This window comes from Phragmites australis, chromosome 3 (assembly GCF_958298935.1).
Source record: "Phragmites australis chromosome 3, lpPhrAust1.1, whole genome shotgun sequence".
Lineage (NCBI taxonomy): Eukaryota > Viridiplantae > Streptophyta > Magnoliopsida > Poales > Poaceae > Phragmites > Phragmites australis.
Window position 1 is genome coordinate 4628761 of NC_084923.1, and position 23464 is coordinate 4652224.

Consider the following 23464-nt stretch of genomic DNA (forward strand, 5'->3'; position numbering starts at 1 on the left):
CGCTCTCAGAGAGTGGTAAGAGAAGTGTAGGATCTTATCCTTTTTTTTAAAGAGCGGTAAGAGTTATCTGTGCTATTGTAATATGCTAATTTTTTTTTTAAAACTGCATCTTTTTTAAGAATAATATATATCTATTTATACAAATCTTTGGATCATAAATCTATTTATTTAAATATTAATATTAGAAAATATAAAAATAAAAAACTCGCGATTTCTGTGGCCCGGCGGCTCCCGACTGGGTCGGGCGCCCAGCGGGGAGCGGATAACGAACGACTGGAGGCTCGCCTCGGCCTCGGCCTCGCCTTCTCCTCCCCTCGCATCGCAGGCAGGCGTAGCCCCCACCAAACGAAGCGTTTCGGTTCGCCAGAGCAAAGCTGCTCGTGCAACAAGCGAAGCGCCAGAAGAGTTGGTGGCTAGGCAGATAGAGAGATGGCGTCGCCGTCGTCGTCGCTGTGTCCCAGCTTCGCCTCCCTGCGGGCCGCCTCCCTCGGCCACCGCCGCGGCCTCGCCTTCTCCTCCCCCAGGTAGGTCCACGCCCCCAGAGCCCGTTTCCTGCTTCCCGTTTGGCCGAGTCGTGTCGACGCCTGCGGGCGGTTTGACCCCTGCTCGTTGGAAGTTACTACCGATCTCTTGTTCCGATGGCACCGGGCCGCGCTGTTGCAAATTGTGGGCTGTGCCGTCGTCGAATCAGCGTATGGATTGCGAGCTCCCGTGGCTGTCGGTTGGTGCTGTGCGCGCGCGAAGTTAGTGGTGATGAGCTATGTATGCTCTGGATCAAATGGCTCGAGTCCCTGGCACCAAAATAGCTTGTCGTAGTCGGCAACGAGAAGTCATTTTGTGTCATGGGCTTTTCTCGGATGGATGATGTCAGTGGGATAAGAGTTGGGGATATTTCTTGATGTTCTAGTTGTGTGGCACCAGTTGGATTGAGAAGTTCGTTGCCTCCGAACAAAAGCCATGTTAGACCTGTGAGCTTATGGAGGAGTTTGTCTGGAAATGCCGATACATTATGGTTTGCTTATGTTTACAGCTTTTATGCCTGTGATGTTCTGTAAGTGATCCTTGCTCCGTGTTACCTATCAATGAGAGAATAGGGAAAGGGGGAAAAAATTTAGGCAGGTCACTTGATGATGACTATGTAATTTGGTTCTTGTCTTTGTTAGTTCTGAATTGTGAGCTTAAGTTCTCTTTTGTTTTGTTTTATGGTTTCCAGGAAGGCATTCCAAGTGAAGGCGTCAGCTCGGGTTGACAAGTTCTCAAAGAATGACATCATTGTGTCCCCTTCCATTCTTTCTGCAAACTTTGCCAAGCTTGGCGATCAGGTCCGTTAAGATACTAGCATCATTCCACCAAACAACATTTCCTTGAGATGACTGACCATTACCTGGGAATATATAGAACAAGCATGTTAGGCTACTATTGGAGGAATAGCTTGATAATGTTTTGGTTGTATGCAACTCTGCAGTTTGCTGCTCGAATCTTTATATATATTTTTCATCAAATGATCGGTGAATATTCTGTACTCATCTTACCACATGGTTTTAAATATTACTAGGTAAAAGCTGTGGAGGTGGCAGGATGTGACTGGATTCATGTCGATGTCATGGATGGACGCTTTGTGCCAAATATCACAATTGGACCTTTGATTGTTGATGCTCTGCGTCCAGTGACTGATCTTCCATTGGATGTGCATCTGGTACTGCTTTAGAAGCCCCAGTAAAGTTCGAAGTGTTTATGTGCTATATTTTCATCCCCTGTTGACCCCTGCTGAATAGGGAGGGCTTTTAATTCTAATTGCAGATGATTGTGGAACCTGAGCAGCGAGTCCCAGATTTTATCAAGGCAGGTGCTGATATTGTTAGTGTTCACTGTGAGCAAACATCAACCATCCATTTACACCGAACAGTCAATCAGGTAAGCATTTGCACCACCGGTATCTTTAAAAGTTACATTTCAGATAATAGAGTTGATTGTGAATAACTTCAATTTTGTTAAGAGTATATATCAATTGATAGCATTCGCTTGCTTTCGTTTTATTTGTGTTTTTATTCTTTACTTGATGCTATACAATACGAATGATTCCAATTAGTGTTTGACTTAAACACTTCACTGTACTTTTGTTTCTTCAGGATTTAACATACCATTGTGGATTGTTATCCAAAATGGGAGCCTTTTGTGTTCTGTGAGGCTGAACTATTACTATGCTCCTAGTCTCCTACTCTAGGAGCATAGTTGCTACTTGTTGGTGTTAGACCTACAAGTACTATAGTTATGATTTGGGATTACTTGGTACACCAAGTTCCTTTTCAGATCGTTGAATGTCCTAGCCATTGTGGTGTTATTTTATCCTTTCGATGCCATGGAGAAATTTGTAAGTGATGTTGTCTTTCTCATATGTTGTCAGATTAAAAGTCTAGGAGCAAAGGCAGGAGTTGTTTTGAATCCTGCGACTCCACTCGGTGCAATAGATTACGTTCTTGATGGTAAGATCATGAATTCATGAACCTCTCACTGCAGTATCTATTTTATCTTGACATGTGTGTAAAGTTCAAAAAATCTATTGATGTTACCAGACTAGGTTTCTTGCCAGATTAGGTTCCAAAATCCCTTAACATATTCAAGGTTTGCTGAGATTTTTTTTTCTTTATTTATGAACATGATTCTGCAAAGATAGAATGGGCAACTTATGTTTTGTTAATTAGTAATTAATACTTAATAGTAAATGATGACTGGTGAGGGTTGACATTGCAGGAAGCAAACAGTCCATTCAGAGTACGCATGTGAAGTGTGAACCATGCTACTCGCTCGTGTTATTCAGCTACTGATCTTGCTTTTTCTACCAGCATAACCATAATAGCGTTTTTAGTTTATTAAGAGACAGGTTGTGCTGCTGCTTGTGAGAATTTGATGTCAGTTTTGACCACATGACACTCTTGACTTTGTTGACTACCCGTCATGTAGTCATAAGGTTTGCGTTGGAAAAGATTAGAGGGGTTCTCGGTAAAACTTCAAAGTTGCTTTCTTAGTATACATTAAACTACATGTCTCATTAGTTCATCACTAGCCCAACAAGGCATATGCCACTTTTTCACGATTTTTTGTATTGTTCCACATGTACTGATAATCTGACAACTGACTAAATTACTTCATTTTTTTTCATGCAGTTGTTGATCTGGTCTTGATTATGTCTGTGAATCCTGGGTTTGGCGGCCAGAGCTTTATCGAGAGTCAAGTAAAGAAAATTGCAGAGTTGAGAAGATTATGTGCAGAGAAGGCATGTCTCTTGTTTGCTTGAAAGTATTCTCACTGCCGTGATCTTCGAAGCATTGAAAATTCAATATCTATGTTTTGTAGGGAGTGAACCCCTGGATTGAGGTTGATGGTGGTGTTGGTCCGAAAAATGCCTACAAGGTGACATGCTTAATATTTTTCCATGCTGGCATCTAACTCTCATATCGCTCTGCACACAAGGAGAGCAATCTGAACTAACTTTCTGGTTTAGTTAGGTGCTAATATTTTTCCTTCCATCAAATGACAGGTCATTGAAGCCGGGGCAAATGCCATCGTTGCTGGTTCTGCAGTTTTTGGGGCTCCAGACTATGCTGAAGGCATGGCTTCTTCTCAATGCTATTCATGTTCAGCTGTCCACCTTTCTTATTCTAAATTTGAAATTTAATATAGGTTTGATCAAGTATATGTTACAAACCGACACTAAAGTTCTTATTGATTCACCTCTTGCAATTCTGCAGCTATTAAAGGAATCAAGACCAGCCAAAGACCTGTAGCTGTACCGGCATGAGGAACTGGAAGTATACACGTTTACTCTATTCAAGTTTACCATTGCTGCGGTTTGTATAGATGTGTGTCGAGCCATACGTTAAACTGGAGATCAAAGGAGACGGAGGCAGTGAAGAAATATCATTCTCTTTTTGTCATTGTCCGCGAGTATACCTTGTACTACTCCCAGATTGTTGTGCGGTATTAACATGAGCACAGGATCGTTCTTTCCAATATCCGCCCGTTTGTACACTGGCAGTTTGACTGAAACTCTGGTACAGGGCACTCATGGAGTTTTGCCTCTCTAACTATCCACTTTTAAACCGTCTGGAATTTTGGGGATTTTTACCTTACATGTAGCTCATGCTGCTGTGATGTGATTCTGAGTTGTCCGGAGGAACAAGAGTCGTTTTACTGATTGCGCGCACTAGGATTTAGCCATTTCACAAATCGAACTGTAAACTTCTTTCCTGAGTTAGTAGTACTCGACGTCATTCCTGCGACCATCCATTTCGAGTGGCATGCCCCTGTTGGCTGTTGCTGTGTGTTGCAGCCCGCGTACCGCCGCGGGACTGGATCGAGGCCGATCGGTCCAAGTACGCCGTGGGGCTTCATTGGCAGCAGCATGTAAAGAATGTCATAATCGCAACGCATAAGTTTTGGCAGGAATGACTCCACTGAACCTTGATGGAGCAAGCAAATTCGCTGGTCTTACATAACAATTTAAAAAGGGAAAAATGCATATTTGCCACTGGATCAACATCTCAGATCAGTGGTGCTTCAGCTAAACATTCTTAAAGCTAGAAGCATTTGCTAAAGGAAAAAAAAATCCCTTATTTCCCTTTGGTTATCATCACTGAACAAGGACGGCAGAAGACAAACCCCATTTACACGCTACCAACAGGCCCCTATTTTGGCATGCTGGTAAAGCAAATGAATCAATAGCGATGCGAAAAAGAACGACCTATACAAAAGGGCATCCGGAGTGCCAGTCTGCCCGCTAGCTTCAGTCTCCTGCACATCAAAACTACCGTTTGCCTCAGGTTGCAAATGATTTCACACCCATCTGCTCACCTTCCTTACAGAAACCGGTTTAGCTGCACAAGCTAGAATTGGCCACGCATTCGTGGGGGTTAGCGTAGAAGTAATCCTCTTCTTTTGGTTTGTTTTCAAGTTTTCGCCTGCAGGATGGTTGGGCTATACGGCTCTTATGAGCTTCCCGAACAGAAGATGCAAAATTGTCCCAAGAGATTGTCTTATTGTTGTACAGGTCTAGAAGTCCAACTAATTTGCGTCGGTCTAGCACCACACTTGTCCAGAAACCCAGGAACCTGAACACAACATCCAAACAAATATCTCTCATGATCAGGTTACACAAATTTTATTTTATCTTTCTTTTTTTTAAAAGAACTGATTGTACATGACAACTGGTCATACATTTATTCTGAATAAGCAATCAATTTCATAAGATAGCTGTATGTTCATACCTTCGGTGGCCTTCAACAAGTTTTGCCATGTTACCATCGAAAGTGGGAATAAAAACATCACTGGCTGTGGATACAATGAAATCGAGTGCAGCCATCTGGGAAGAGTGGTTTTGGAATTGACGCAGAACTTCAGAGCCTAGCAGCATCTCCTTTCTTACCTGAAAGATATTCAGCACTGCTTATAACAGCGAGTTTGGCAGAATGCTGAGCAAAATGATATGCCCAGACATGCTTATGCAATTGGAGAACTGCAATGCGGTGTTAGCAGAAACAGGGGAAATCTCACTAGCAATGGAATGTTAGAGAATTGCACATATTTATTACCATGACACATAAAAAGAAGGGCATTATAGTTGACAGATTTTTTTACAAAGAAGGCATACTTACAAGTTTAGGAAAAGCAGTTTGCAGTGATTCTAGTCTCTTTTCTCCCCCATAAATTTCACCAGCTGCAATGTATATGAGAGCATCCTTTTGAAAGCCCAGGGCTTTCAAAACAAGTGATGTCTCCTCGGGAGTAAGTGGGCATAGACCTTGCAACCTCTTGGCTTGGGAATCAATTTCTTTATCTCTCCACCATGGATAAGCATATCTGATTTGCAAAAAGAAAAAAGGTTAGCTTCTTGAAAATAGCACCCAATGCAAGAACCTACCATACCATGCAGACCAAGTCTAATAACAGTCAATATTAAGCAGGGCATGTACAATATTATAACTAGGATTGAAACCCCACATTGTTGACAGAATCTTTCTCTTTTCACAGTTTGCATGAAAAATGTGTATTACCAATGGCTTATGTACCTAATTAGCTACCAATGTCAATACAAAATGAATCTACTTTTGTTGTTGATTTCATTGTTTCTAAGAAATATGTAGGCTCTAGGTTGTACTGTGATTAATTAAATATCTCCCGTACTAGATTCTGTGGTTAATATTCAATGCCTCTTTTTTATGCATTTCTATTCACTAGAATGGAATCGAAGACGGGAAGATAATGCGATGACATGGTGCTCTATTGTGCCTCATTTTGTACTCAGTTTTAATGGAGATTATAGATGGTTTGTTAATAGTCAGCTCTCGAAATAAGTAAGAGCAGAATAAGATGGCACTCAACTAATTTGACAAAGTCAAGAATGAATGAGCAATTTTAGTTGTCCATTTTGCCAAGAAATGCAGTGATTGCACGTACACTCTGCTTAGAACAAGAAACACAAATTTGAAATTAGATTGTTTCTGTGCTACTAGACATGAGGGAGAAGATGTTAAGTCTTGCTAGAGAGGTGGTTCCCAAGAAGGATACCTTTCGATATTTGAGATCGATGCTACAGAAGGATGGCGATATCGATGAAAATACTAGTCATAGAATCAAAGTCAGGTGGATGAAATGGTGCCAAGCTTCTAACATCCTCTGTGGCATGAAGATGCCACAAAAACTAAAAGGTAAGCTTTATAGGACAACGATTTGACCTGTGATGTTGTATAGCGCCGAATGTTAGCCAACTAAAAGGCGAAATATCCAACAGTTAAGTGTAGCAGAGATACGTATGTTACAATGGATTTGTGGTCATACAAGAAAAGTTTGTCCAACATCAGTTGAGATGGTTTGAACATATCCAACGAAGGCCTCCAAAGTCACTTGCGCATAGCGGGATACTGAGACATGCTGATAATGTGAAGAGAGAAAATGGTTGATCAAAACTAACATTGGAGGAGTCTGTAAAGAAAGATTTGAAGGAATGGAATATCCCCAAAGAACTATCCACAGAAGTTAGCAATCCATGTATCAAAACCATAACTTATGTATTAGTCTCCTTATACCGTTATTATTTTTATTTTGTTACTATTACTAGTACATTTATTATCATTATTGTTTTCAATAATCATCTTTTTAGTTAGATCTTGTGAGTTTCATCTCTAACCTATCCCAACATGCTTGAAACAAAGGTTGTTGTTGTTGTTGTTGTTGGAGAACAACAGGAACAACCTGTTGTGCACAACATCTATGCCGACATACTTAACATTATAGACAAATTAAGGACGTAAAGATTGTTTTCCCTTCTTCAATGGTCACCATACAAATTATAAAGATAATTCAAGTAATATAATAACTCACCACTTCTCCTGTAAGGAACTACTTGAGTCATATCCCAAAAGACAGTTTGCAGTACTCAGTAAGACAGCACAGGGTTAGCTACAAACCTCATTTTTTTGAGCTCCTCAGCTTCTTCAGGAGAAAGATCGTGGTTGCAACCAGAAAAGGCCAGCATGTCCATCTCATAGCGTAAATGCAAGGCCACAAATGATCCTTTAGCTCGAAGTTTATGTACTAATTTATTCCCCAATCCCTCGATTTGAGAGGTAAATTTCAGTGCATGGAAATTAACACGGCATCGAAGCAGTTGAAGCTCTGTGCTGATACCGTTATTAGCTAACCGAGCATCTGTTTTGTTAAAATGGATAACATTGTATTTGTTGAACAGTGGTAAGATCTGCACAGATGAGAAACTGTCAAGAGTATATGGTTATGCATGTACCATGAAAACAAGGGCATGTCCCAGATGAGCTCCAAACCTGATGCAGGTAATATTTTTCATCTGACCAGCTCACAGGTGACATTTGAAGTATAATGTCTGAATCTCTTGGACCAAGCCTCTCTGGAAGCCTTTTAATGATATGCACTTCATCTCTTAATGAGTCAATGAAATGCCTCACATCAAATATGTCTCCAAAATTGCTGTAAACCACACAGAACATTACTCACTTTAGATATCAATATGGTTAGTCTCATAGTGTGCCTCTCAAAATGTGGAATATACCTTTGATCAGCCCAGAACGATCTCTTGTCAAGTTCTGGGACAACCATCGTGAGGTTTAGCAAACGAGCAACTGCCACCATGTCACATATCTGAAACACATGAGGTTCCAAATAACAACAAAAGTTAGAAACGAAAAAGGAAATCGAAAGTTAAATGGCAGAAGCAAGCAAACATGGCAGAAGCAAGCAAACAACAACTGACTTCCGATCGCATCTGATTCAGACCCCCATTACAAGATATCTTCAGATAACCATTGCTCTTGTAGAGCCCTGTGAAAAAGAACAAGGATTAAAATTGCCATATTTCAGTTGCGATAGAATGGAACAGCAATAACTCAACAAAGCATCTACAGACTCTACAACAATTCATCTCAACAAATATGAGGGTATTTGCAACTTGTCGCACAGTGCATATCAGAAAAAAACATGAGGGTGTCTGTCGACCAATGCATTGCTATACAACAGTGTATGTTTGACGTGCCTTTCAGAGGCAACACCATTTTTTGTAATTAATCGCATCAATGCTTTCAGCAGCAACATTTACAACTTAGCAAACGTGCTACTGTCAAGTTGGGGAAGGACAATGACAAATGCATCCACTCGTACATCTCCAATACCCTTCACCATTTCAATTTCTAACTCTTTTTTCCCCTCCATTTCCATTCGCAGAATGCTCGAAATAATGCATGCAGAAGGAGTGATAACAGCATCAATCGAACTTAGCCAGAAACACAAAACAATCCGGAAACGGCGCACTTGGGGGCGGAAGCGCGGAAGGAGGCGGCGAGGGGTCAGCGTCGCCCGCGAGACCGAACGGGAGGAGGAGGCGGCCGACGGCGACGAGCTGCGCGACGGAGGCCCACAGCAGCACGGCGGCGCAGCACGCCACGAGCCAAACCCTAGGCCTCGACCTCGCCATCGCGCGCAGCCTAGAGCCCGCGGGAGGGCGGCCGCCTCCCGATCGCCTCGGGCATTGGGGGGCGGGTGCGCGCGGCGGCTCAGGGTTCGCTTCTGGTGGTTCGAGAAGGTTCTAGAAGACTCGCGTGCGGCCGGGACGGGAGGGGAGCCACGATTTTGAAGACGGGGGTCGGGGGAGAGCGTTGCTGTGACTACGGATGGCAATAGTGTATAGTGAGTATGAGTAGTGTTCACTTATATTTGTAATGGTTACTCCGTTTTTATCTATTATGGGTATATTTATGAATGTTTGTGGTCTCAGTAACTGGTTTTAAATCTGTTGCAATTATACTGTTTACTCGTAGAATAGCGTGGCGATATGACGTGATATAATGGTGTGGCGACGACAACGATGTAGGGTGGTGGGGTGGGCCGAGGCAGGGCGGGGTGGTGTGGGAAGTCACGGGGTGGCAACCGCGAGATGGGGGCGGGTTGATGCGATGCGACTCAGGGTGGCGGTAACATGTTAGGATGGGTCAAAACAGGTTATTTATATGATGTAGAATATTAATGTTTAGAGGTGAGATATTTATATGATAGATATATGGGTATTACAGATATGAATATATCTTATTTATACTCATATCTATTTACTCGTCAAGTAATATTTTTTATCTACGAACACACTGGTAGGTTCTGTTTACTACGCATATCTTACTCCATTATAGTATTTAACTATGGATAAATAAATAAATAAGATAAATTATCATTCCTAATTGTGACTGTTTGCGCTTGGTTCACTGTTTCACTTTAGTACGGGTTACGAGTGAGCGGTGCTGTGACTATGTGAGATTGGATTGTTTATCGAGAATTTTTTTATTTGTTAGAGGAAGATAAGGTAATTACTTATGTGACCTCTCACAAAATAAATTTATTTATTTGCTATTTTTTTAATTTTTATTTCTTCTTTACCGTTGTCATTCATTTAATTTATAGAAAAATACATTTAACTTTAGAGAGAGAATGATACATTTAACTTTAGAGAGAGAAGGATAGCGATCTCGGACACAGCAAACGACGAAGCTTGAGCCTATAAACCCTTCCCGAAAATAAGAACGGGTGGAAAAGGACGGAGCAGAGGGCTGCGCGTGGACTGTATCCCATTACGGGCCCACTTGGATTTTGGTCCACTGTTTTCACTTTCGTACCGGCTATCAGTGGCGATGTGACTATGTAAGGAACATATGGATCATTTATATAATTGTATAAATGGAGCATATAAATACATTGTTATAAAATAATTTATTTTTTTAATTATATAACTTAGGGCTGTAAATAATTTTAGAAATTAGTCTACCATATAAGAAAAACATCAGTGAATTTTCTCATGTATTTTTGAATTTTATTTGAGCCCCTAATAATTATTAGGAGTTATAAAAATATCATTTTTGGAGAATTTTAGTTTAAATTATACACAAAGTTTTTTAGTGAATCTAATTAAAATATGTTACACGTGGATTATAGAACACACACAAAAAATTGTAGAATTTTTGAGAAATATAAGACAATTTTTTGAGTGAAATTAGTACATTATACTTATAATTTTTTATTACTAGTACTATACTTGTAGTTTTATGATAAAAATAGCATAATATATATAGTTTTGTGCAATTCACTCTTTAAAATTTGTGTAGTTCTTAACAGGGTTTTCTTTTTTGGGGCGGTTACTGCTGGAATTTCGGTTTTACTGATGGGTGCTGGTAAAGGTTAAACCGTAAAAAAACAAACGGTTTGATTTCAATTTCAATTTTTGTTTGAAAATCTCATTCAAACAATCCAAAAATCAGTAAAAAAAAAGAGTATGATTTTCGGTTTTACCCATGACCTCCGACAAAATTCTCAAACCGAAAATGTAAACCCTCGTTTTCTCACAGGTGAAGCATAGAAGCGCCATTTTTGGGGAAGCTATAACTGCGTTCGAGCCTTTAGATAAGAGTTTTCATAGTTGTATATCACCAAGAGAAAAAAAAATCAAATACTCCATTCGTGTAAAAATAATTGACAATGTTGACTTTATATTGGTGCTCTTCGAGGTGATCTGGTCCAGGATCCAGCATGTTGGAACGGGTGACTTGGTGCAAGGAATTGGTTGGTGATGAAGCTATACCGTTCGTTATAAAAATTTTCATTGATCCAGATGTTGAGCCCACGGTTGCTCCACAAGTTGGAAACAGAACTGACAACTTGATCATAGTATAGTAATATCTTACTCCTGCCTAGTATTGAAATCAACAGTTGTAACGAGATATGAGCAGTTAGTATTGGAATCATATCTACACTGAGAATATAATTGTCTTTGTTAGCAGTATCCGACTTAGGGCATGTGTTATTTTTGCTGTGAATTCTTAAAAATTATTGTTGTTTGGTATCCTGGATTTTGACATTCTTGATTCTGAGATTATGTTGTATAATACCTATAATGCCCTATTGGCTCCACGCCTGCTGATTTGATGCATTTGTAGTTTGCCCGCCATATGCAACCCGTGAGTCCAACCAAGCTAGATGTTGTTCGTGTCAGACGTACAACCCAAGTCAGGCCACACCCTTACGCCAAACCAAACCGATATGGTCACACCTGACAGCTCCTCCCAATCTCCATTAAAACAAACTTAAATCAAATCCATCAAACCAAATTTAATATCAATACATTTGTTTTGTAGTCACCAAAATATATCATTTGATAGATATAAGGATAATAACAACTTATACTGACATAGAAAATAAAGCATTAGCAAAATTATCACGAAAAATATTCATACCTTCCTCTCATAATTCATTGATGCCACTTCCTTGAGACGGTGATGCTTGACCGATGTTTAGAGTGTAGTTTTCATCTTGATCACATGCCTCAAAGTATTCATCCCTCAAAACATTACCCGAATGAAATTATGAAGAGTCATGCATGCACCTAATAATTATTTTTGTTTGTTTATTCATTGGATAACTAGGCAAATACAATAATATTCTCCATTTCATCTTTAACACGCCAAATGATCATTCGATCACATTGTGAAGTGATGAATGCAAATAGTTAAATAATTCTTTTTTACCCCTCAGACATTGGCCCTGTCGAAACTCAGGTATATGATACTTCTCTTCTTTATATAGAGCTAGGAAACCCAGTTAATTAGAATAGCCTGAATCAACAGATAACACTTTTCTAAATAGAAAATTGTAACATTAGCAATAACAACAACAATAATGTAATTGAGACGACATTGAGGTAATGTGTATCAAATATTGTGGAGGGTGTGGGAACTTATTGCCATATTTGATTAAAGCGTCATTGAACACCCTCATGTCATATACCGAGTCTGGCCATCTGGTAACAATAAAGATGAATCTCATGTTGAAATCACATACAACTAACACATTCTAAGTGGAATATCCATGACGTCCTACATGTGCCACCAACTTAGATGAAGGGGCAACAACACAAACATGTGTACCATTGATTGCGCATGTATGATTATTGAAGTGTGATGAAAACAAGGTCCTTGAAGTTTATAATGCACTGTCATAAACTCTGGATCTAACATTTTGATAATATCGCATGCGAGCCAATTGACACAATCTAACACTTCACCAAACTTTCCACTAATTGTTTCGGATGACCTCTTTTTAACTTGGCAAAATAATTATGGACCACCAATAATCTATAGAAACATTTCCAAATAATCAACAGAACTCATTGCTCTAATTGTCTTTAAACCATAATTTGACACCAATAGGTCATGTGGACTATCAAAAGGAGGCATTATCATCCTAAATATGTTGTAGCATTCTTTAGGATCATTCAAAGTTTTAATAACTCATAACGGAAACATCTTATTCTTACTGCCTCTTCTCATATTTATTTAAGTAAGCTACACTATAGTACGTACCGACCGCACATGCTAGTGTTTCATACTGTTTCAGCACTTCTTGCTGTTTTTTTGCAAGTTCAAAAATCTCATCCTTATCATCATCAATTGATTCATTATCAGAACTACCGCTTGAACTCATCTACAAAGAAGTAACATGATATTACATAAACAATAGACTAGGTTAGAATAACATAATATTATATAAATGATATACTAGATTCAGTAACATAATTGGCAATGCATAGGTGCAAAACAATATTAATATTACATAAATGATAGTAACTTAATTTAAATACCATAAATAGTAACTAGGTCCAAATAACAAATTTGATATTGTACTACATTTTCTTTTTGTCACACCATCTCTTCAACCAATTCAGTTTTCCTTTATTAGTAGTTAATGTAAGGAACATTGCACGATATTCAATTTTGACAAAAAGCTTAGAGGCCATGAAATGTTCATCACTTCCTTCTTTTGCCCCAGATTGCACAATTAAACCCATCATTTATTTTATTGCTTCACTAGTAGATTCTCATTGCAACACCTTGTTGGTTACAGAACTTGAAGTTTGCATATTTTCCAATATGCCTTTCATTATCCTAACCATGGGATTCCTCTTTGCGTTCTTAGGGGTAGATGTAGTGCTAGAAGAATTTCACTTCAATTGTTGTTTCCGCACAACCTCCATCTTCAATTTCATCCTCATCAACCTCTTGTTGGTATTGCCATGCACAGCTTGACCAGAGATACTAGCAGAAGAACCATTCACTTTACTTTTTTTCAAACATCACTTCAAGATTTGTGAGGTTTGCAGGTGACCCATTATAAAGATTCTTCCATTCTTTATGCCCCTGCAAACCAATCCAATTGTATTAGTGCTATCCTCCAGGAAAGTTAAACAAAATAGTATTTTGTTACAGAAGACAGTACCTTTTGTGTTCTTGGCCCATGATTCATCGTCGGCCACCACGGTCCCAAGCTTATCATTCCAACCAAGTCCAGTTGCTTTGTTAATGGATAACCAAAAGTTATATAAACACTTCAGTCCATCCCATCGATTTTTAAGTTGACCCTTCTTGTATTGCTTTCTTGTCCTAGAAAAAAACTTGTTTTCTAAATTCTTATAGCCTTTGTTTGTCAAAGTTCCAAGAGGCCGATTCCTAGCCTCTATCTCCTCCACACATATTTCACAGAACACTCTAGTGTGAAAGCTATCCCAGTTAGCTTTGTTTATTGCAGCACAATCCTCCATCTGAATTAGGCGCAATATAAGTAAAAAAAGAGAAAGGAGAACATACATGATGAAACCTATGCATCACTTGAATTAGGAGGAAATTAACAAGCAGGATCAGTTGCCTGATAGACTCATTATAGGGTCAGTTGATAGAATGTTGACAGAAATTGCCTGATGCAATTAATTTTGACAGAATGTTGTTTAATCACTACTAGCAACCATAGCAGGATCAGTTGTCATGATGGACTCATGATTGCCGTCAAAAGGTTCCATGAACATGCTATAGTATTTGATTTCAGTACTAAATTCCTGCTTGCGAGGCTTGAGCATACCAATCTAATTAGGCTATTGGGGTGGTGCATCCATGGGAAAGAAATGATTCTAATGCATTGCACAACAACATGCTACTGTGATGCTAGAAAAATCAATACAAAATCTATTTGTACACAGGAGTTAGTCATGCCCTAATTTTCAGCCACACATGTTGAATTGTTGGTCATGCCAATTCACCAGGTTTCAACCACTATAGAAAAATCAATCAAGTGGTTCCGTACTGTTGGTCGAGAGGTCCCACTATAGAAAAATCAATCAAGTGGTTCTATGCGATTGGTCACTACAGAAAAAATCAATCAAGCCAATTTCTTGATTATGATTCAACCTTCTAATCAGCTGTGCCTAACAATTATCGAACTTGGGTCAAGAGGTGGTTCCTCTCGAAGAATACAGAGAAACTTATTTTCACTAGATTGTAGAATTTTATAGTACAATGTGAATTGCGGATTATGGCAATCAGCTTTTAGAATATACTCGTTTGTTTTTGCTTTTGCTTTTAGATTACAATCCATAATTAGAATAAAAAACAAATAAGACTTTAGTAATTATCTTATGCGATTGTATTTTCTTATTATGACAATAAAAATTAATAAAATTTTCTTTATCGAAAAAATTGACTGATGTGAGATACGAACGGTATGTTGTTTAAGGACCGATGGATCATACAAATAACCAGGGAAGAACTTTGTTCCCATGAATAAGCTGCTACGGTGTACTGTCAGTGCAAGCCTGAGGCCTCCCTTCTGGGGCACCACTGCAGCTATCTTGGCAGGAACCCGTGCTGCGATACCGGAACCTCGAACGCCATCATCTTCTCGCCTCGAGCGAACCCGTTGCGGTCGTAGGAGGAGATCTCGGTGATGCCCAGCTCCTTGCACGCCCTGATGAGCTCCTCACCGACCCTCCGGGCAGCCTCCTGTGGAGACAAACTCAGCTAAAAATGCCCGCCGGAGAAAATCTCAGACGAAGAAGAAAGACGGCTTACAACGGTGCTGCAAGGCGGGTCGCCGCAGACGGACTTCTGCAGCGTGCTGCCGTAGAAGAGGATCTTCTTGTTGCTGTCGTCGGCCAGCACGGCGTAGAGCTGCTTGTTGGAGCAGAACACCGAGAGCCGGGGCTTCGTCGCCGTACCATTGAACTGTAGCAAGAATCGCCGCGGTGGTTAGATTCTGCTGGACTTGCTGGGCTCGTCCTGAAAACTGAGATGGAGCATTGAAACGCACCTTCTTCTGCAGCCGTCGGTTCCTGACCTTGGCGTTTTCCGTGCGCGCGCCGCGCCTCGCAGTGGCCTCGATCCTTGGGTACGAGCGCCGGTGTGCAGCCACGCCTGCACAAGCGAGAGGGAAGGGAGAACACATGGCATCGCCGAGCTGAGTGGGGCCGGGTTGCACGCGAGGGGAGAAGGCGAGGCAGACGAGCGCCCGGCTGCTCCGCTCACCGGGAATGCACGGACGCAGCCCGGACCCTATCAGCGAGGTCGAAGGGCGGCAGACCGGGCGTGCGGGCCACGGCGAGAATGGATGGCCGGGCGCGGCGCGGAGCAACGCCATGGCGCGGGGAGGCCCGGCCGAGGGCGGCAATTCGTCGAACAGGTGCCGCGCGAGATGCTGCCGTTCGGTGAGACTGGGCAGAGGCCGCAGCACGTCTGTCATAGGCTATGCGGGTATTGGCGGGAGGGATAGCCGGATAAGAGCATGTACAAGGTGCTTATAAAAAAATCATTTTTTAATTGAAGTAGTATAGGTATTTGGACGGAGGATAAAATATTTATTTAAGTATTACTACTTATATTAATACTAATAAGATGCTTAATTATATTTAAACACACATATATTTTATATATATTAAAAATTATGATTTTTATATAGAGGCTTAATATTTTTCATTAAATACCCAGCTATAAGCAATTAGTTTTTTTATGGCCCAACCACCCGCTATGGTGTTACTAGTAAATTGCCAGCAGACAGGATGTTGCCCCAGTGCCCGGTAGACATGTCGCTTTTTCAATATGCGACAGGAATATAAAATTGTAAAATTTTAAAATAGACCTATATATTTATGATTTTTGGGTTTAAAAAATATATAAAAGATTCGATCCACATCCAGAAAAGATAAAAGGAGTACGTAGTAGAGTGAGCAGAAACAGCAAGCATGTCCGACAATGAGCACAGGGCCCAGGTTGTCAGGATGACAGCTGGAAAGGCCCACCCCAACAACATCTGCCATCTTGACACGGGTGGGCCAAGCATGGCCCACCGGTCTGGGCCCACTCACCATCTTAACATCTAGTTCTAATCTGTCCATGATTACATGTATGCACACCCGTTTGTTTAGAGTTAATTGATTTTTTTATCGCTAAGGAGTAGATTCTCTTATTTACCATTCTATCTTATAATTATTGATTTAGATTATCTTTACTTATTGATATAAGCGGTATCATAATCAAAGAGTTAATTTGTTGAGTGATAAATCATCAATTTATTCCGTTTATCACAGCTTGGCACGCGTTGATTATCACCATTTACCACATGTTTAATTAGTTAATCCACTTTGTCTGTAACCTGTAAGACAAACCAAAAATCGAAGGGTCTATTCGCAAATCCCACGCATAAAAATGCCAGCGGTTTATTCCTCGTGCATCCAGTTTTGCTCAGGATCTTACCACAACAGCTGCAAGCTCTGCTTTGCCCACCATTTCTGATCACCACGTCTCAAGTCCAAGCCCAAGACGAGGCCGCGGCATGGAGGAGCTGTGGGTGCGCTTGCGTGCCGCCGCGGCGTCGGGGGACCAGATCGCGGCTGCGTGGGCGGCGGTGCGGGCGCGCGCGGTGGCGCCGGTGCTGCAGGCGGCGGTGTGGGTGTGCATGGCGATGTCGGTGATGCTCGTGCTCGAGGTCGCCTACATGAGCCTCGTCAGCTTCGTCGCCGTCAAGCTGCTGCGGAGAGTCCCCGAGCGGCGCTACAAGTGGGAGCCCATGCCCGTGGGGAGCGGGTGCGGCAAGGACGAGGACGAGGAGGCAGCGGTGGGCGGTGGCGGTGGCGAGGCATTCCCGATGGTGCTCGTGCAGATCCCCATGTACAATGAGAGGGAGGTGAGGACTTCTCGAGCTCGCTGTCTCGCCGTTGCTGCTAATTCTCGCGGTGGAAACCTCTCTACATTTCATCGAAATCTCCCACATGTATTAAGAGGTTTCACTTTCACATGCCACATTTTTGCACCGCATTGCTTCAATTCTAGCTCTTGCAAATCTCTCTTAATTTTTCGAGGTTTCGCGGTCATAATACAGGCTCAGTTCAGTTGCTTTTATTACTCTTACAATTCAGAATTTTTATGCTCCTGTGAGTGAGCTGCTGGGGGTGATGGCTCGTGGGGACGACGCTAAGTTTGTGCCTGGATCAGTAGAACTTCTGTTACATGTTAAATTTTGTCAACAATGTGCTTACTACTAGTTGCTACATGATGTGAGGGCTCACAATGCTAGCTTTGCAAAATGCAGAGCATGTTTTTATTACTATTATTCAACGGAACAAATGCAAAGCAGGTTGTCGAGCTGGTTGCAGTCCGGCGATGTCCCAGGGACCAACTAAGCCCAGAAACTATTGTTAGATGCAGCTGACGATGGCATCTGATAGATTTTCCAACTGTCTAATTGGTGGAAGTAAGAATGTTGAATACTTGAATAATCTTCCAACTGTCTAATTGGTGGAAGTCAGAATGTTGAATACTCGAATAGCCATGTTTAGATGCAGCTCCCGGTCACATCCAGCCTGACAGGAGCACAAATACTGTTCTCAGGGGGTGTGCTTGTTGATTTACAACATGTGACTGCAGTGGCCTGATGCATATGCCGGTGTTGTGCAGGTGTACAAGCTATCTATTGGAGCGGCATGTGCCCTCACATGGCCTTTGGACCGTATTATAATCCAAGTATTGGATGATTCCACTGATCCGTTCGTTAAGGTAACATATGCTGCTGCACTGCAAATTAAAATAATCTGAATGTTCATTTTTTCTTTACTTGATCCGAGCATTTTCTGAAGTCACACTTGCAATACCGAAAGTTTTTGGATCTAGATGTGGTTCATGTGATGCCCATGTCGAACAAGTAGTACCTAGTTGTCCTCGTGACAAATAAATGTTGAATAGCTCTTCAGTATTAGCTTCACAATAACAGGATATCAGAGACGTGGAACACTGCTTTATCGTATGGTTTCGTTCTGTTGCGCACAAAGAGGCTAAAAACTCAGGGTCGACAGCCTTGTCATGGTTCATCTACTGCTGCATCATCCGATTTCCACCTTTTTTGGCATTAAGAAAGTGCTGATCAATTAAATATGATCCTCTGTATCAGAGTTTGCTTGAGCCAACAATTTTGTATAGCTAGCTAAAGAGTACAGCTTGGTTGTAGTCCAGTAGGATTAGTTATCTGAATTATAGGAATGCGCGTGCCATTGTGTTTTGCTATCTGAACTCTGAAGTGTAGCAATTTGATATTCCTTAACTAGTGAAGGCTGCTCTCCGAGAAGTCTATTTTTTCTGGAGAAACTTCTAAAATTCAACCAAAAAACAATGACATTCAAACCCACAGGAATTAGATTTTCAGTGACAGAAGAACATATAATTAGTAGATACAAATCAAAATCAATTAATAAGATGATTTCACTGGATTGTTGCGCGTAAATACCAGCAAGAGAAAACAATTATAAGTTGCTGCCTAATAAACTCCAAAGAGCTCCATTATTCTTTCTTTAGCTTATTATAGGGTTTAATTTTCTTTACACTGAATAGACTGCTTTATTTGTTTTTATCGATTTTGGTCAAATGCAGGAACTAGTGGAGCTTGAATGTAAGGATTGGGCCAGCAAGAAAATCAACATAAAATATGAGATTAGAAATGGTAGGAAAGGGTACAAAGCAGGAGCCTTGAAGAATGGCATGGAACAATGCTATGCCCAACAATGCGATTTTGTTGCCATCTTCGATGCAGATTTCCAACCTGAATCTGACTTCCTTTTAAAAACTATACCATTTCTTGTGCATAACCCGACTATTGCTCTGGTACAGACACGTTGGGAGTTTGGTAAGCAAGCTTTCCATTTAGTTTATATAATGTGAGACTAATTAAATTAAATATGGCTGTTTCTGTTGTTACTTATCGATTGCTATGATTGAAAACTGAAGAAGCGTAGCACTAGTCTAGTCACTGAACTTTCTTAAAAAGCTGCACCTGGTCTCATTGCTTTGGCTATTCTTTTTTTTTTTTTTTTTGCCTATTTTGCTTAATCAACTCTCAGACGTTGTATGTTTCCATTCTGCCCATAAACTCTGAAGAACTTATAAAATGAAATGACAACCAGATAGAACTTTGCCAAAACAAAAAATATATATAGCACAGGCACTTGATAATACATACAGTTTTTGTTATTGAACACTGAAGTTGGCTCACTATTGAAAATATTGTGACACAGTTTATTCAACTTTCCAGAGGGTAATGTGGTTGTCTAAATAATTTGAAGTGAGAATTTTTGTTCATTCTGATTACAGGATGTTCTTGACCTGGCCTTTGCCGGGCAATTTTGCAGTGAATTATGATGTTTGTCTGATGACAAGGATACAGAAGATGTCACTTGATTATCATTTCAAAGTGGAGCAGGAATCAGGCTCATCTATGCATGCCTTCTTTGGTTTCAATGGTAAGAGCCTATGTCAGAAGCAATCATGTGAGTTCTCGATCAAATCTAACTGACCCTCTTACAGGTACGGCCGGTGTGTGGCGTGTATCGGCTATTAATGAAGCAGGAGGTTGGAAGGATCGCACCACCGTGGAAGACATGGACTTGGCTGTACGGACAAGCCTCAAGGGATGGCAATTCCTGTATGTTGGTGATATAAGGGTGTGTCTTTCTGCAACTTCACAATTGTCGATTCTTCAACAAGCATATGCATCTGTCTATATTGTATCCTGTTGCAGTAACAAATCCTGTGTAGGTTAAGAGTGAACTCCCAAGTACCTTCAAGGCCTACCGTCATCAACAGCATAGGTGGACTTGCGGTGCAGCCAATCTCTTCAGAAAAATGGCTTGGGAAATTGTTATATGCAAGGCAAGCTTTCATGAATGTGACAAATGAAGTAAGTTACAATACTTTCTTGTAGTAAATATGTTTACTGTCTATGTGATGCAGGGCGTATCTGTATGGAAGAAACTTCATCTTCTGTACAGCTTCTTCTTTGTACGAAGGGTCATCGCTCCCATCCTGACATTCCTGTTCTACTGCGTTGTGATTCCGTTGTCCGCCATGGTTTCTGAAGTCAGCATTCCTGTCTGGGGGATATTCTACATTCCCACTGCCATCACAGTCATGAACGCCATCAGAAATCCTGGGTAAACTACGCACAAATAAAAAGGCCCCTCCAGGGAATGGCTTCCTCTATCTGCCCATCAATTTCCGCAAGTTTACGGGTCTCATTTCATGCATTCCAGGTCCATCCATCTGGTGCCATTCTGGATTCTGTTCGAGAACGTAATGTCCATGCACCGAATGCGCGCGGCTCTGACCGGGCTTCTGGAGACCATGTACGTCGACGAGTGGGTGGTCACTGAGAAGGTGGGCGATTATGTGAAGGACAATCTCGAGGTCCCCCTCCTTCAACCGGTGAAGCCAACCGAGTGCGTCGAGAGGTACGCAATCCAATAACTTCAACACATAGCAGGTATCTCCTTTGCATACTAGCGGAGCAGTGAAACATGTGCGCCTGACACTGCCCGGCTGATCTCACCGCTGCAGGATTTACGTTCCCGAGCTCCTGGTTGCGTTCTACCTCCTGGTATGCGCCTCCTTCGATTTCGTGCTCGGAGCCGGGCGCTACTACCCGTACACCTTCCTCCAGGCATTTGCCTTCCTCGTGCTGGGATTCGGTTTCGTCGGCACAGCTGCACCTTGTTCTTGTTCATAGCAGCATCTCATTCTTCTTTCCCGATTCGCATCCCCGTAACTAGAAGCAATTCTTTGTGTAAACGGAACAGAAGAAACGCTCGATGTGAATACCATCAATTCAGCAGTAACCTTCCGATGCTCTCTGCATTTTACAGCCGTTGCAGCAGGTAATCAACCCCAGTGAACACTGACTGCCTGACGCCGAGCGGCTGCCTGTCGGGCTCGTGTGGAACTCGTCGATGCGATGGACAGCGCGAGGGCCCTTCCTCTTCTAGTCTTCTTCCATGGGCGCTTCGCTTTCATTGGCCACAGGACGGCACAAATAATGTAAGACCCAATACTGCTTTACGCACCTTTCTCTCTTCCTTCTGAAGAGAAGCAAACAAAAGCCGGAAGGGCAAGCAAGAAACACATAAGCTATCAAGAAAAAGAAGCATGAAAACACAAACAAACCTTTCGCTTTCAGGCCAAGAAAAATCTTGCTCGTTTTCTTGGTCTACATGCTCCTGGGCTTGTATACTGTACCTGGCTTTTTTAGTTGGATCACAGTTGTCCAGTTCCGATCGACACCTGTTCCTCTTAACCCTCCAATTTTTCCCAAGACGATTTGATCCTTCTGCAGATGCCTGCGATCCAAATACCCCCTCTCGTCCCTTTCCTTGGCCGTTCTTTTCTCTGTCCTCGAGTGCACAAGAAAATTGGGGAAAAGGCCGACCAATTGGAGCGTGGACGTGACCTCCGTCGTCACGGTTTTGGACGGTTCCGTGCCACTGACATATCCCGAAATAGTATTCGCTTACTGCACGTATCAAGATATGATTCGTGATGAGTTTCAGATGCGTTTCTAAAAAAATATGGTCGTCCGCTGGCTCGTTCCACGTGTACGGGCTTATGGGACAACTTTTCTGGTTAGGATAATCTTTTATATTAGGACAAGTCTTATCAATCATGTGAAGATTGTTTCATACAAAAATCAGAGCCCAGGACCAAAAGTTCCAACGTCAACGTTTGACACGTAGAAATAAAAAGGTACCTGCAATAGAAAAAGTTTCACGTATGCTAAATTCGCCGACCAAAGTTGGTCTTCATAATTTTAGATTTAGTGTAATTAACAAGAAACACATGAGACACTAGTATATATAAAATGATGTGCAAGTACCACCATAAAGCCTGCTAATAAGAAAACTATTACTATCTCCATTCAAGAATATAAGGTGTGAGTTCTGGGAGAGGAAGATCCTCTCGTGATTAAGAGCACTCCCCCCTCTCCTCACCTCGAACTCGTCGTCCACCCATCTGTCTCCGGTCACGGCATCCTCTCCCCTGACCTAACCCTAGCGTGCCCCTTCCCCCTCTCTCCGCTCGCGCACCCCTTCTACTCGGGCGCAACATCCTCTAGTCAGACGAATGTTCAACACTAGCTTCACGACACCCCGCGTTCGTCCTTCTCGGCCGAACGGTCTCCTCTGGTGCTACCATGTTCCGTCGCGCCTGCTAGCGGCTAGTAGCTGCCGATGGCAGGCAAGGAGATAGCCATCAATCATGAAGATCCTCCACACCGGTTGCCTCCAGGGCCAGTTCCTTCCTCTGGCTTCATGCTTGATGCCAGAAAAGCCAGGACAGAAGTGCCTCCTCGTTAGTTGTTGGCCAAGTCCAGGGAGGATGGCTGGACCTTGGTGACGGGTCGCCGTCGACGACTGGCGCCGATACATGGTCACGGTCCCAGGATTGCTCCTCCGCCCAAGCGTAGCTGTCTTGCGGCCCTAGATGGATGATGCCTCAATTGCTTATCCTGGACACACTGATAGGTGGATTGTCGTCTCCCCCCAAGGTGCTTATGTTGTAAAGGCTTCTGTCATCATGCCAAGAGTTGCAAGCGTCCGTGGCCTTCCTCCTCTGGGTCTGGTGACTCCAACCATCATCGTCAGATCATGCGGGTTTCTTCAGCTGGCTCCACACTGGTAGGTTCGACGGCAGGGAACTCTACACCGCTCCACTCTGCCGAGACGGACCGACAGAGCTTGCCTGCAGGTTCTACCCCCATTGGGTCGATGGTC

At 42.0% G+C, this 23464-nt stretch overlaps 4 protein-coding genes across 5 annotated transcripts; 2 read left to right on the top strand and 2 right to left on the bottom strand.

Moving 5' to 3' along the window:
• The first annotated feature begins 309 nt into the window (after positions 1–309).
• LOC133911686 (ribulose-phosphate 3-epimerase, chloroplastic-like) lies at positions 310–4013 on the top strand. Its single transcript, XM_062354051.1, has 9 exons — positions 310–524; positions 1214–1322; positions 1556–1696; positions 1801–1914; positions 2405–2483; positions 3165–3278; positions 3359–3411; positions 3539–3608; positions 3750–4013. Exons 1-9 carry the CDS (start codon positions 430–432, stop codon positions 3797–3799), a joined length of 825 nt encoding a protein of 274 aa, XP_062210035.1. The 5' UTR covers positions 310–429; the 3' UTR covers positions 3800–4013.
• A 573-nt stretch (positions 4014–4586) lies between these two features.
• On the bottom strand, positions 4587–9210 carry LOC133911685 (rhamnogalacturonan I rhamnosyltransferase 1-like). Its single transcript, XM_062354050.1, has 8 exons — positions 8836–9210; positions 8282–8349; positions 8081–8169; positions 7836–7998; positions 7464–7753; positions 5652–5856; positions 5265–5422; positions 4587–5108 (listed from the first exon to the last, which is right to left on the bottom strand). Exons 1-8 carry the CDS (start codon positions 8996–8998, stop codon positions 4871–4873), a joined length of 1374 nt encoding a protein of 457 aa, XP_062210034.1. The 5' UTR covers positions 8999–9210; the 3' UTR covers positions 4587–4870.
• A 4005-nt stretch (positions 9211–13215) lies between these two features.
• LOC133911687 (large ribosomal subunit protein uL18c) lies at positions 13216–16144 on the bottom strand. 2 transcript variants are annotated; one of them, XR_009908694.1, is made up of 5 exons: positions 15694–16144; positions 15456–15608; positions 15137–15386; positions 13834–14155; positions 13216–13754 (listed from the first exon to the last, which is right to left on the bottom strand). XR_009908694.1 is itself a non-coding variant. In XM_062354053.1 (3 exons), the coding sequence occupies exons 1-3, from the start codon at positions 16120–16122 to the stop codon at positions 15231–15233; spliced, it is 738 nt and encodes a 245-aa protein (XP_062210037.1). In that variant the 5' UTR covers positions 16123–16144; the 3' UTR covers positions 14164–15230. The 2 variants fall into 2 exon arrangements, 1 of the variants encoding a protein (XP_062210037.1); XM_062354053.1 differs by lacking the exons at positions 13216–13754; positions 13834–14155 and having other exon boundaries at positions 14164–15386.
• A 994-nt stretch (positions 16145–17138) lies between these two features.
• On the top strand, positions 17139–21537 carry LOC133911688 (probable glucomannan 4-beta-mannosyltransferase 4). Its single transcript, XM_062354054.1, has 9 exons — positions 17139–17562; positions 18333–18431; positions 19299–19551; positions 20054–20164; positions 20229–20365; positions 20460–20573; positions 20655–20854; positions 20954–21151; positions 21258–21537. Exons 1-9 carry the CDS (start codon positions 17212–17214, stop codon positions 21424–21426), a joined length of 1632 nt encoding a protein of 543 aa, XP_062210038.1. The 5' UTR covers positions 17139–17211; the 3' UTR covers positions 21427–21537.
• Positions 21538–23464: the final 1927 nt, after the last annotated feature.